A 14,401-nucleotide genomic window follows, 5' to 3' on the forward strand; every position below is an offset into this window, starting at 1 on the left:
TGAAGACATCCTGGAACTCCTTAGCCCAGTCCGGGATCTCGGAGGGCGGAGGGGCGGAGTTCCTGGTGAAGGCTTCGGCCAGGCGTTGCGAGACAGTACTGCCAGCGCGTATCTCCTCCGAGGGGCGGAACGAGGTGTAGAAGATGCGGTCACCATCTTCAAGCTGACCATCGTCATCGTCGTCGCCGGAGTCCCGGCGTCAGATCAGGCAGGCCGGAGTCGTCACCGGAGACGGAATCGTCTCCGTCATCAGACCCAGAAAGGTCCATGGCGCAGACCGAGGGGAACGGGCCGGAGCGGAGACGCTTCTGAAGCGACCGGAGTCGCCGCAACTCGGTCCGTTCAACGCGTTCTTCCTCGCGGCAGGTGGAGCAACCACGGGGGCACCGTGTCATCTTGACCTCCTTGGTTTCCCAATCGATCTCTGGGTTGTGCTTCCGCAGCCAGGAGTACCCCAGGATGAGGTCTTGTTTACCAAGATGAGTGACGGCGAGTTGAACACGCTCGGAATGGCCTTTGTAGCGTAGGACCAAGTCCGCGATCTGGTTGATAGAGCCAGCATCATTTGGAGTGCCATCGACGTTGAAGACCGGAATCGGTTGCGCCAGAGTGCGGACTGGAATGCCATTCCTAGTGACATAGTTTGTGTCGATGAAATCAGAGGTGGCACCACAGTCAACCAGACCGGAAAGCGAGAGCTTGAGTGCGCTGGTAGTGGACTCTAGCTCCAACGGGTGTCGATGAAATCAGAGGTGGCACCACAGTCAACCAGACCGGAAAGCGAGAGCTTGAGTGCGCTGGTAGTGGACTCTAGCTCCAACGGGAGGTGGAGGGAGTTCACTCCAGGGGCAGCAGCAACAGTGTACTGCTTGGGTAATTTCTTTTCCCAGGCAGTGAGGCGACGGAGGTGGGTGACAGGCCTTATCGGAAATTGATGGGCTTTATCGGAAATTGATGCAGCCTTATCGGAAATTGATGGGGCCTTATCGGAAATTGATGGGGAGGGTATGTCTTTCGTTTCTGGCTCGTTGTAGGGCAAATGAGTGCATTCATCATACAAGGGGGCGAAACGATTTATGGACGCAAACGAGGGCACACCGGTCACTCGTCGCGGGGGACAAAATCCTCCCCAGCCATCAACTCCGCTGTTGATTCCGGCAGGGCAGCTGTGTCGGAGTAGCGGGCGATCAACTCCGCTAACATCTCGTCACCGAGTTGTTGGATCACCTCATCGAGGATGTCCATTGAGCGGACGTCCGCGGGGAGGGGCAATCCCGGGCGAGATGGTTTGGGTCGCCGCACCTGAAGCAGGCGCGACGAGGGGCACCCCGAGCCCTAGTGCGATCCAACTCCATGGGGACGGGAGCTGGAGGCACCGGAGCGGGGCGCGGGCCGCGGGTGGCACGACCGGAGCCACCGGGCGGAAAGGGGCCAGAGCCGGGATGCGGTTGACCGGAAACGGAGTCCGAATCAAACCGCCAGGCGTCTTGGGGGCGGCTGACTTGATCAGCTTGGCCCGGACCAGGGCCTCGTATTGACGGAAGGGCCCGGGTGCGCCAGCTAAGGTAGTCCCGGAGGTCCGGGGGTCGTTCGAGGACGTGATTCCGTTGTTGATCAGGGGGTCAAGTCCGTGGCGGAACTTGGTCACCTTGACCAACGCGTCTTCGAATCCGGCGAGGTCCATCAGGTCCTCGAAGTCGTCGGTGTACTGGTAGACATCCTTTGTGCCCATGTGATAGGCGGAAGTCTCCAGTTTGGAGAGAGCATGATCTTGCTCGTTCTCCTCGACGAACCGGAGTCGAAACTCGGAAACGAACGAGCCCCAGGACGGAAACGGAAACGGGGCTTTGCTTCCGTGGCGCTCCGCCCATTGCTGAGCGGGTCCTTCTGCCATAAACGACATGGCATAGCGGACGGCCTTTTCCTCACTCGCCTCTCCGTTGACCACAAAGGCCTCAGGGGCAAGGCGGGCGAGGTGCGGACCGCATAGAGGAACGCGGCCGCGTTTCCGATCGCCGTTGAAGGTGAACGGAGGGTTTGGTCGTAAGACCAATTTTGAGGCGAGGTTGATGTCGCCAAAGAGGGCCTCGGAATCGCCCTGAACCGGAGTCGGAGTCGGAATCGATGTCTCCGGGGGTGGTGTTGTTTGGAGTCCGCCAGCAGTATTAGCGGCGGCAGCGGCAGCGGAAGCCTGGGTGGTGAGAAGAGTAAGGGCCTCAGTTAGGCGGTCGATTTTCGCCTCGAGTGCATCCAGCCGAGTGTCAGCGTCAGGAGTAGCTCCGGAAGGCATGACAGGTGCGGGGACGACAGGAGTGACAGAGGAGGAGGGGACAAGTGGTAGGGGCGGTGACGAGGGCGGAACGGACTCGTATTCCGAGCCTGAGTCAGCGCCGAACCTAGCAATCTTGTCCGGTTGATCCCGTAGAGAGTTTCTTCTGCTGTAAGGGCAACCCCGGAGGCCTGAGATCAAGGTCCTAGCAGGGGAGGATCCAAAGAGTGAATAACAGTAAGCAAATACAAAGGAAGCTGACCTAGCAGGGGAGGATCCAAAGAGAAGAAACTCTAAGGGTCCGCCTGCTAGGTAGCTGAACTATATACTGCGCTCTTGACGCGCCAAGGTTGATCGTTGCTCCGTGCAGTATGCCTGCGCCATGTCGCAGGCCAGGTCCCAGGGGGATCGCCAGGCGGGGGCGGTGATGCGATTGATGGCGGTGATGCGATCACCGGAGTCGGAATCGGGTCGATTACGGGCCGAAAGGGAGGTTCCCCTGACACCCTTGCCCTACAACGAGCCTGAAACGAAAGACGCACCCCCTGCCCCCTCCGAAGCCCCCGTTCGGATTCGCCGACTTGCCTGGGAGAAAAAGCTACCTGGCAGCTATACCATCTCTGCCGCTCCTGGGGTTAACTCGCTCCACCTTCCCCTCGAACTTGAGTCCACCACGAACGCGCTCAAGCTCTCCCTCTCAGGTCTGGTCGACTGCGGAGCCACTTCGGACTTTATTGACACAGAATACGTCAACCGAAACAACGTGCCAGTCCGAAATCTCTCAGTACCCATACCGGTCTACAATGTCGACGGCACCCCCAATGATGCTGGGTCTATTCGCCAAATCGCGGACCTCGTTCTACGGTACAACGGACACTCCGAACGCGTTCAGCTAGCTGTAACCCACCTTGGGAAACAGGATTTGATACTCGGATACTCCTGGCTCAAGAAACACAACCCCGAGATCAACTGGGAAACGAAAGAGGTGAAAATGAGTCGCTGCCCCCGAAGCTGCTCCACTTGCCGCGACGAGGAGCGAACCGAGCGCGCTGAGGTTCGGCGCCTCCGACTCCTTAAATCGCGCTTGCTCTCGGGCGCCTTCCCCACCGTTTGCGCTATCGATATTGCCGGCCCAGACGATGCTGACGACGAACCCGGAGCTACTTCGGACCCTCCGAGTCCCTCGCCAGACCTCGACGATGACGAGCATCTCGAAGACGGCGACCGCATCTTCTACACCTCCTTTCGCCCAATCGAAGAGATTCGCGCCGGGAGCACCGTGTCCCAACGCCTTGCAGAGGCCTTCGCCCATAACTCGGCCCCCCCCGCCTTCGGAAATTCCGGACTGGGCCAAGGAGTTCCAAGACGTCTTCGACAAGGAGTCCTTCGACACGTTACCAGAGCGGAGGGCTTGGGACCACGCTATCGAACTTGTTCCCGACGCGAAGCCCGCTAATTGCAAGGTGTATCCGATCTCCCCCCTCGAACAGCGCGAACTTGACGAGTTCATCGAGGAGGGACTTGCCACCGGTCGTATCCGCCCTTCGAAATCTCCGATGGCTTCCCCCGTCTTCTTCGTTAAGAAAAAGGACGGAGGACTTCGGTTTGTCCAGGACTACCGCGCCCTCAACGCAATGACGATTAAGAACCGGTACCCCCTCCCGTTGATTAATGACCTTATCAACAGGCTCAAGGGTGCCCGTTATTTCACTAAACTCGACGTTCGTTGGGGCTTCAATAACGTCCGGATTAAAGAAGGAGACGAGTGGAAGGCGGCCTTTCGGACTAACCGAGGGTTGTTCGAACCTTTGGTGATGTATTTTGGCCTGACGAACTCCCCCGCGACTTTCCAAACGATGATGAATGACATTTTCCAGGACCTCATTCTTTCAGGAGACGTTATGATCTACCTCGACGACATCCTTATCGCACATTCGGACCTCCGTAAGCACCGCGAGATCGTCCGCGAAGTCCTTCGGAGACTCCGAATGCACAAGCTGTACCTTCGCAAGGAGAAGTGCGACTTCGAGAAATCGTCAATCGAGTACCTGGGGGTTATCATCTCTCACAACCACGTCGAAATGGATCCCGTTAAGGTCGCCGGAGTCTCCGCATGGCCTCCGCCCGAAAACAAGAAGGATGTCCAGCAGTTTCTGGGGTTTGCTAATTTCTACCGCAGGTTCATTCGGGATTTCTCGGCCCCTTGCGCAGCCTCTCTTTGCGCTCACCAAGAAAGACCAGAAATGGACCTGGGGGACGCCGGCCGCCGCCTTTCAAGCTATCAAAGACGCGGTCGTCTCAGAGCCCGTCTTAGCGATCCCGGACGACTCTCGGCCTTTCCGACTTGAAGCAGACAGCTCAGATTATGCGACGGGGCGGTTCTTTCACAACAATCCGCCCCGGACGGGAAGTGGCACCCTGTAGCGTTCTATTCCAAAAGCTTAAATGATGTCCAGCGCAACTACGAGATCCACGACAAGGAGATGCTCGCGATCATTCGCGCACTCGAGGAGTATCGGCATTTCCTTGAGGGCGCCGCGCATCCGGTCGAGATCTGGACTGACCATAAGAATTTGGAGTATTTCCGAAAGGCACAGCACCTTAACCGTCGGCAAGCCCGATGGTCGTTGTACCTTTCTAGGTTTGACTTCACGCTGCACCACGTCCCAGGTCGCCAGATGGGCCGCCCGACGCTCTCTCCCGCCCGGCCTGACCACGGCATCTCCGAAGACAACTCGGACGTCACCCTCTTGCGCCCTGAGCTTTTCCACGTTCGCGCTTGAGGCCGTCACTGTCTCTGGGCCTGGGTCCGAGCTTGTCCGCGACATCAAGGAAGCGCTATCCGGTGAGCCTGACCTGGAGGAGCCCGTCGCACTTGCGGCCCGGCAACTCTTGAAGGTCCGAGGTCAAGTTCGGGGCCCCGCTCATCACGTTCGGACGAGTGGGCTGTCTCGGGCGATCTCTTGTACTTCCGCGGCAAGGTCGTAGTCCCCAAAGACAAGGACCTAAGGAGGCGCATCATCGAGCTCTGCCACGACACGCGAGTCGCCGGACACGCCCGGTCGGTTCAAAACCCTAGAGCTGGTTTCGCGCAACTACTGGTGGCCACAGATGTCCCGCCATATCGGACGCTACGTCGCGACCTGCGACTTGTGCTGCCGCACGAAGGCCCTCCGAAGGCTCCCGCACGGAGAGCTGCACCCAACCGAAGTCCCCCCCGAACGCTGGCACACCGTCACGGTGGACTTCATTGTCGAGCTCCCCGAGGCCCATGGGTACGACGCGGTCATGGTAGTCGTCGACGCTCTTGGCAAACGCGCTCACTTCACTGAGTGCCATACGACCATAGATGCGGTCGGAGCCGCCCGGTTGTACTATCGGAATGTCTGGAGGCATCACGGAACCCCCGAGAAGTACATTTCGGACCGTGGCTCGCAGTTCATCGCTGACTTCACGCGCGAACTCTGGCGCTTAATTGGCGTCAAGCCGGCTACCTCTACGGCTTACCACCCGCAAACCGACGGACAAACCGAACGCGTTAACCAAGAGCTCGAGCAGTACATCCGGATCTTCACCAACTACCAACAAGACGACTGGGACGAGCTTATCCCTGCCGCTGAGTTCGCCTATAACAACCACGTTCACTCCTCCACTCAACAGGTACCCTTTATGACGGACACTGGCCGGCTCCCCCGAATGGGTTTCGAGCCAGGCGCCCGCTCAGAGTTGGAGTCGGTAAACGAGTTTCGCGATCGGATAGCTAACGGCGTCTCCGAGGCAAAGGCCGCACTCGTTAAAGCCAAAGACGAGTATAAACGGTACTACGATCGGAAACGTTCGGACGCTCCGAATATTCAAGTTGGTGATAAGGTTTGGCTGGACGCTTCTGACATCAGAACGACTCGGCCCTCCGAGAAGTTCTCCCACAAGCGCCTTGGACCATTCAAGGTGCTCGCAGAGGTTAGCAAAGGTGCCTACAAGCTCGACCTCCCCCCGCGTTACTCCAAGCTCCACCCCGTCTTCCCCATTGTTAAGCTCGAGCCCGCTCAGGACGACCCCTTCGATGGACGACCCGGCTACGACGAACCGCCCCCCGAACTAGAGGACGGAGTCCCCGAATGGGAAGTCGAGGAAATCTTGGATGCCAGGATAAGGTATAAGTGTCTTAACTATTTCGTCAGGTAGAAAGGCTACGATGCTTCACACGACTCGTGGGTTCGGTTCGACCGTGTCTTTGCGCCAGACAAGATTGCGGACTTCTATCGGAGATACCCGGGTAAACCACGGCACATCGCCTCAGCAACCTTCGACTCCTTGCCCTTTCGAACTATGCGTCGGGACGCCGCATTCAAAGGGGGGGGTGATGTCAGGGGAACCCCCGCTTCGGCCTCCTTCGGACCCTCCGAACGCATCCGAGGCGCATCCGATCGGCGCCCCCTCGGACGCTCCGACCCACCCCGACCATCGTCCTCGGCCTCCTTCGCCCGCACAATCACCGATCCGTCAAGACCCTCCCAACGATCACCTTGGGACAGAGCCTGCGACGCCGCTCAGGCCTTCTGCGCTCTACGTCGGCAGTTACGGACGACCAGTATATAGTTGGCACCCTAGCAGGCGGATCCTTAGAGTTTCTTCTCTTTGGATCCTCCCCTGCTAGGTCGGTCCCTCCGTGTATTTCCGTAGCTTCTATTCACGCTTTGGATCCTCCCCTGCTAGGCTTTCGTCGGAGTCTCCAAGGGTTGCCCTTACAGCAACATGCAACCACCCTTTGCTATCATTGGAGACCGGCCACTCATCAATGCCTTCAAGACACTGCAGCCGAATATGCATGTGCACTCACCCGACACACTCACACACAATATCCACATCATATTTGCCATCATGCAGCCCGAAGTAAAATGGTATCTGGCAGTATGTCGGTTGCTTTCCCCCTGTGAATTCGAGCTCAAACTCTTTCAGACAGCCCCTGGTGTCTTCCATGCCATGCTCGACGGTTGGACATCTCCAAATGCCCTCGCCATGGTTGGACTGCTTGTTCAGTTTGTGAAGAACAACAAGCAGCATTCACTTCTGCCCAACATGATCCCTTCCTCCTCACAGTCACTAGCTTTGATATTGGAATAGACTGAACATGCATCATAGCGGCGAGAATCTGGCCAATACGGTCTTCAAATGTTTCCAGCAGTTTGAGATTGAGAAGAGGGTGCAAAGCCTCGATATATTTGTTTATTTATTATTTTCTATTTATTCTTTTATTTATTTATTATTTTAATGCAAGAAAATTCATCATATACAACATACATGCCAACATATAGTGAAAATCAGAATATAAGGATGGAACTTAAGTTCACAAGCCAGACTTAAGAGGATCTTTGGTATGACCAGTAGAACTTAAGATAAGCTAATTTTATTTCACCACGCGGAGCCCCCGAAGACGTCCGCGGGGTGGTCCCTTTGATGAGCTTTGCCCGCACCAAGGCTTTGTATTGGCGGAAAGCCTGAGTGCGCCAGCCCAGGTAGTCACGGAGGTCTGGGGGGTCGTTCGAAGACGTGATGCCGTTGTTGATCAGGGGGTCAAGTCCATGGCGGTACTTGGTCACCTTAACCAACGCGTCTTCGAATCCGGCAAGGTCCATTAGGTCCTCGAAGTCGTCGGTGTATCCGTAGACGTCCCGCGTTCCCATATGATAACCCGCGCTCTCCAACTTGGCAAGTGCAAGGTCCTGCCCGTTCTCCTCAACGAACCGAAGGCGAAACTCGGAGAGGAATAGGTTCCACCGAGGGAAGGGGAAGGGGGTTTTGCTCCCATGACGCTCTGCCCACTGCTGAGCAGGTCCCTCCGCCATATAGGACATGGCGTAGCGGACGGCCTTTTCTTCGCTCGGCTCTCCGTTGACCACGAAGGCTTCCGGGGCAAGCCGGGCGTAAGTCTTGACCGCGTATAGGAAGGCGCAGCCGCGTTTGCGATCTCCGTTAAACGCAAACGGGGGGTTTGGTCGTAAGACCAGTTTTGAGGCGACAGTAATATCGCCAAATAACGCATCCGCGTCGGGGGCATTCGGAGATGCCGAAGGCGGTTCAGGAGCTGCCGAAGGTGGTGCGGCAGCGGAAGCCTGGGAAGCAAGGTGGGTGAGGATATTGGTGAGGTTGTCTAGTTTCGCCTCAAGTGCGTCCATGCGCGCGTCAGCGTCCGGAGCAGCTCCGGTAGACATAGCGGGCGTAAAGACGACAAGAGCAGAGGAGGAGGGGTCAAGTGGCAGGGGCGGTGACGAGGGGGGTACGGACTCGTACTCCAAGCCTGAATCAGCGCCAAATCTGGCAATCTTGACCGGTTAATCCCGTAGAGAGTTTCTTCTGCTGTAAGGGCAACCCTGGAGACTCCGACGAAAGCCTAGCAGGGGAGGATCCAAAGCGTGAATAAAAGCTACGGAAATACACGGAGGGACCGACCTAGCAGGGGAGGATCCAAAGAGAAGAAACTCTAAGGGTCCGCCTGCTAGGGCGCCAACTATATACTGGTCGTCCGTAACTGCCGACGTAGAGCGCAGAAGGTCTGAGCGGCGTCACAGCCTCTGTCCCAAGGTGATCGTTGGGAGGGTCTTGACGGATCGGTGATTGTGCAGGCAAAGGAGGCCATGGATGATGGTCGGGGTGGGTCGGAGCATCCGAGGGGGCGCCGGTCGGATGCGCCTCAGATGCGTTCGGAGGGTCCGAAGGAGGCCGAAGCGGGGGTTCCCCTGACAGCGAAACGATACCTTACAAATTATGCACATGGACCATCATTCTGTTGTGGCGATTTACCTGATCTTATCATTTTCTGTTTTAGTATTTATATCTCTGTCCTGTATTTGAGCGATTCACGGATTGCCCCGCGTTACTAGGTGCATCTGGGGATCTAGCTTGTCAATATCATCCTGCTAGCTCTTTCATTCAAGTAAAAAGGCATTGTGATCGAAGAGTTGAGGGTTCCGGTTGCCGTATAAAAGGGTTTCGGTTGGCGTACACTTGGTTTCGGTTGGCGGTCGAGAGTTTAAAGCAGTTAGTTCCTGACTTGAGACGACTCCTTGGGTTTAAGGCAGTTAGTTCCTGATCCAAACGAGTATAAACGGTTATGGGCATCGTATTGGCGCTTTCCTATTGCGGGTTTTCGTCGATAGTACGCTTAAGGACAACCACAAAACGAATCTTTAACAAGATTTCATTCGATCTACCCTACAACCTTGCACACCCGTGTACAGGCTCTGTTCCCAGGGTTCTGCACTCGTATTAGGAGACGGTTATTGGTGGTTGTTGGACATTTGGAACGGTGTTATACAATTATCACTCAGACAGAACGACTAATTGTTGTTTTGTTGTTGGGTTTTAGTTGTGTAGTGTCGGTCACATCTCCGGTCTCCCCACCCGTCATCCACCCTCATCACCGTATCTAGTGGTCCCAAGTTGTTGACTTCTATAGCCACCCATTTCTGGGAGTCTCTCTCTGAAGTCAACATCAGGGATCACCAATGCCATCAGAGACCTCTCCGGATGTGGATGTGTTGTAATATTACTTACTCTAGCAAACTCCGGGTGGATCATTCAGCCCGACACTGACTGATCCCAATCAGACTTCAGTAGAACATTCTAGAATATTCATTGGTAGTATAAAACTGTGTACTACTTTACAGAATATTCTTGAACTTCTCTCCTGTTATTTCAACAGGGTCAGGGTCAGCCTTCTGAGACCCGGACCCGTGCTCAACCCTCTTAGACTAGGTTGAAATCTGAAAGCATTTTTTGGATCTTTTTTTATGTTCAAAAAGGCTCAATTGTCATCCAATCTGGGCCCTTTTTTCCACTTTTATTTCCCTCAAATATGCCCAGAAATCTGGGACTTTTTTTTTTTGCATGGATATCTAGGTGACAAAAACGGTAAACATTATTGATAGCTTCATTTCCCTCAATAAAATTTTTTAAAAAAACCCACTTTTGTTCCAAATCCTCAGGGTGAATGGGACAATGTCTTATGTGGGGACGGCCTTTCATGGAGCAGCTGCCGTTCCACGTCGAGCACGGTGCGTTTACAGTTTCCGGCTGGTTCACGGGCTCACCAGACGGTCAATGCGCTCATTGGCGTGGGTATCGCTGCGCAAATTCACCCCAAAGTCTGCCCCTGCCCTTGCCGCTCACCTAGACAGCCTCACGAGCTGGCCTCGGGAATCGCTCCTCAAAGCACGTCTGTCCTGCCCCGCCGTCCTTCCCAGTGATGGTTTCCACCACAGGTCCTCGGCCCTCGAACTGATGCACCTGTCGGGGGTGTCCAAGACGCTGCAAGAACTGTGCGCGAATGCGACCTTTACAGCGTCAGTCGTCAATGCGATCACGGCCTGTCCCGCGCTAGACTGATGGCCGGACTCGAGGCCCGATTCTCCGAAAGTCGCGGAGGAGCTCACGCGGCTTGGCAGAATCAAGCTGGGGGGCGTTTCGGGCGGGCATTGTAGTTGTTGCTATGGTCGGATCAGAGGGTGAGAGCGCAATTTGCAAGAATTTGCAAATCAAGCGGCACCGCTTCCGCCCCGCGTCCGCCGTCGGGCGCATGCCGGCATCATCGGATCGGACGCCCAAACTCATTGGGTGATGGCGACGATGTGTCATGGAGCGCACCACAGTGGGCATGCGCGCGCCGGAAAATGGAGCAAAAGCACCCGCGGTCCGCGCAGCGTTGCGTCCGCCCTCCTCCGGATCAACGACAGCGCGTCAGTTTCACCACAGTTTTGACTTTTAACCTTTCGCTTTCGTTCTTGGCATCAATATTCTTTCGCACGAAGCGCTGTACGCATTATTGTCCAGGCCCGCCTCCGCTCGAGCCCTGGGGCTGGGGCGTGAAGTATCAATGATGATGTTGAAGTATCAATGATGATGTTCCTGCCCGACTTAGCACAGTCCGTCGTGTTCGCGAAAGACGAGTCGCCGAGATCATAGAGAAACGGCGCACCCCGAGTCCGCCGTCGTGCCCATGCCGGCATTATCTGGTTCCTTGCGAGTGCAGTGCAACAAGCAGATCCTCCGATCATTGCTACCGGGCTCCGCTTCGTCGCGAACTGAGCACAATAGTTGTTGCGGTATGTTGCGACGGCAGTCGCAATTGCTGGCGACCCAGTGCTGCGATTTGCGATCCGGAGAAGTGCGCAATGTCGTTCACCGTGGGCCGTAGCAGTTTAAATAGCAGAACCGGGGTGCCAGTGGCTCTTCCCAATCACGAAACATGCATTTCTCTCTCACCACCACTCTCTCCGCGCTCCTCCTCGCCTCCTCCGCCTACGGAGCCGCAGTTGTCAACTGGCACCTTGGGGCAGGCTGCACGGGCGAGCTGCTCGGCACGCACACCTGCGTCTTGGCCGGCGACTGCCTCTCCGCCGACCAGGGCCGCAACGCGAAAAGCATCTCGTGGGATGGCTTCCGTGGCGCGGAAAACATCCAGAGCATCCTCTTCTTCCCGTCGGGCGGCGCGAACGACAACTGTTCGGGCAACATCCAGACGGGGAGCAATGACACGTCGGGCTGCATCACTGCGCCAGATGGGTGAGTGTCGTGTCGCTCTGCTTGCGCTATCGGCTGACGCGGAATGTGTATAGCTTCGACTGGCAGAGTGTCCGGCTTGCCTAAACCCCGCATGAGCGTCACGACATAACGTCTTGTATGAGCGTAATTACTTTAACCTCTTGTACATCGTTCATTTTGGCAAACCCAAAGAAAGGGCATTTTGCGAATCGAATTGCCATGAACTTTCAGCGAACTATGCCGTTGGGGATGGGTTGACTGTTTCATCATTAATAGATTAGTTCAATGAAAGACGTACTTACTTCAACTTCTTGGCGGTGGAGTGACCCAGAGCCCCTCCTTGTGCAAGCTCTCCGAACTCTCCTGCCCATCCACATACGCTCGATGGACACAAACCGGTGAATGAGCTGCGCCGACAGTGAAAGGACGGCCACACACCAATCCGGCGACCACAGCCACAGCATGCTCGCGTCCTTACTTCCCGCAGAAGCCGCGCTCGGACGTCGCGGCGCGCTCTTCAAGTTCCAGCGTATCGCGGTCCATCACCGCCCTGTCCACCCTGGAGTGACGTCAGCTCTGCCTAGCGGCGGACAGCAAGCTGGTAAGCTCACCGGATGTCCGCCTTCCCCTGCCCAATCTTCAGCGTTTCGCTGTGCCCACCGAGGGTCACCGACCCGCCGTAGCCGCCAACCTTGCGGCAGATCGAGCACCTACCGAGCTGCCCATCGCCGACTCGCGCAACTTACGGACGGTAAGTGCACTTGGTAGGCCCATCGCTGTTGCTGTCGACGGTGAAGCGCACCGCGCCGCAGTAGCCCGAGCCATTCAGGAGGACGGGCATCGTGCAATGTGTGATGTGGCAAGAAGGCGGTGCTAGCATGTGATCCGGCGATTATGTCAACTCTTATTACGAAACTTGGATTGGCTGAGACGATTACGAGAATCAATGGTCGGATAATGGATGGGACCCTATGGTGCAGGATTTAACTCTGGATTGAATCCCTGTTCAGCTGTTTTGAAACAGGGATTCAATGCTTCAGGCAAAAACACTTGTTTTAAAACAGCAAGGGAGTGGGAAAAGTCAGTGTGCAGACATTCAAAAGGGGAAAATATATCCATGATAGGTGAAAACTAACTAAATGTGCAAATTTAAATAGTTGGATGTACTAATGAGGGTTATGCAATATTATTAATCGTTAATATCAGCAACTTTAGGCTAAAAACTAGGTTCAGAGCTCAAAATTGCCTGTTTAGGTAATTTAATGCATCCCTGTTTTGAAACTGGTGCTTAAATACCCCAGGTATTGAAAACAGGATGTAAATGTAATCCTCCACCCTAGTCCGATGAGCGTCGTTGGGGAAAACAGGCTATGATTGTCACTGTCTGGCCTGGCAGCACTAGTGCCAATTATGATTATGAATACAAAATTTTCATAATATATTATTCATAGTCATAAAATATATTCTCCCTGCCAGAGCATATTATAATCATATTCCTATTCATAATCATAATTGAGTTCAGAATATGAACACTGACTAGGGATGCCGCCCGTTACCGTAACGGTAATGGCCGTCGATTTAACGGGCATTCCACGGCAACGGCCGTCGAAGGAACAGCCGTCGAAGGACTTTCCCACAGCTCCGACGGCACGGGTCCGGTTACGGGACGGCTGTAACGGCCGACGGTCATTTGTAGCGGTCAATGCCTCAAGGCAGCTCAGCGGCTGCCAGTGGCAGCCTAAGCCTCAACACATCGTTTTGGGGCAGCTTGGTGATGGTTGGAGCATCGCCAATCAAGCCCTTTGGCCTTCCAAGATGGTCGACAGAGATCAGCACGCGGCCCCATCATTCCCAGTCCGGGCTCATTCGAACCATTTGAGCCCAATGATTCGTGGAAAACCTGTCTTTACCTCACATTCCGTGGATTTATGGCAATATCTTACTCCGTATGGAGAACTATTGGCACGAAAGCCATGTTGATCGCCCATCACCCGGCGACCCGTAGCAACGGCCGTCACGGCCGTAATCCTCCAGCTATTACGGGCCATTGCAACGGGCGCAGGCGGCATCCCTAACACTGACCCATTTCATTCATCATTTGGCTGAAATGTTCAATTTGGCCTAGGTGTGGAACCCCACTTGTGTATGATTATATTGGAATATATTATGTTATATTATGACTATACTATATTATAGTCACAGAATATTCAAATATAGTCATACACCACCAATGGGATGACAGCTGCTGAGAAGCTGCCGATCACATGTGTCGCAGGCATCAGTGACAGCTGCCTGCCACCACGTCATCAGCTGGAATCCAGCTCTTGTCGCAAATGGACCCAGCTTGGGGCCAGTTCCGGCCAGCTATCAGGGAATGATTGCCTACTATAGAAAAAAAAATCGGATTTTTACAGCACTCACAGATAGAAAAGAAAACCAGAGATACATCATACTAATAGCAGGACTATGGAAGGGGAGGAGGGAGTGGCTAAGGGAGGGAGAGGGGGGGGAACAGGACAGAAAACAGCTTGAAAATCTTGAAGGGGTGATTTGAGGACTTGAGAATAGGCAAGGACTTGACAGAGTGCTTGA

The 14,401-nt window shown here is 55.0% G+C and overlaps 2 protein-coding genes across 2 annotated transcripts; both read right to left on the reverse strand.

The window, feature by feature from the left end:
• Nucleotides 1-11,504: 11,504 nt before the first annotated feature.
• MIND_01331800 (uncharacterized protein) lies at nt 11,505-11,978 on the reverse strand (the record flags this gene model as incomplete). The annotated part of the gene is made up of 2 exons (XM_037369766.1): nt 11,505-11,910; nt 11,962-11,978. The coding sequence occupies 2 exons, from the start codon at nt 11,976-11,978 to the stop codon at nt 11,505-11,507; spliced, it is 423 nt and encodes a 140-aa protein (XP_037213762.1).
• A 305-nt stretch (nt 11,979-12,283) lies between these two features.
• Nucleotides 12,284-12,650, reverse strand: MIND_01331900 (GFA domain-containing protein; the record flags this gene model as incomplete). Its single annotated transcript, XM_037369767.1, has 3 exons — nt 12,284-12,368; nt 12,421-12,519; nt 12,556-12,650. 3 exons carry the CDS (start codon nt 12,648-12,650, stop codon nt 12,284-12,286), a joined length of 279 nt encoding a protein of 92 aa, XP_037213763.1.
• Nucleotides 12,651-14,401: the final 1,751 nt, after the last annotated feature.

Source organism: Mycena indigotica (genome assembly GCF_014461135.1).
Source record: "Mycena indigotica strain 171206Taipei chromosome Unknown Mind.scaff0015, whole genome shotgun sequence".
NCBI lineage: Eukaryota > Fungi > Basidiomycota > Agaricomycetes > Agaricales > Mycenaceae > Mycena > Mycena indigotica.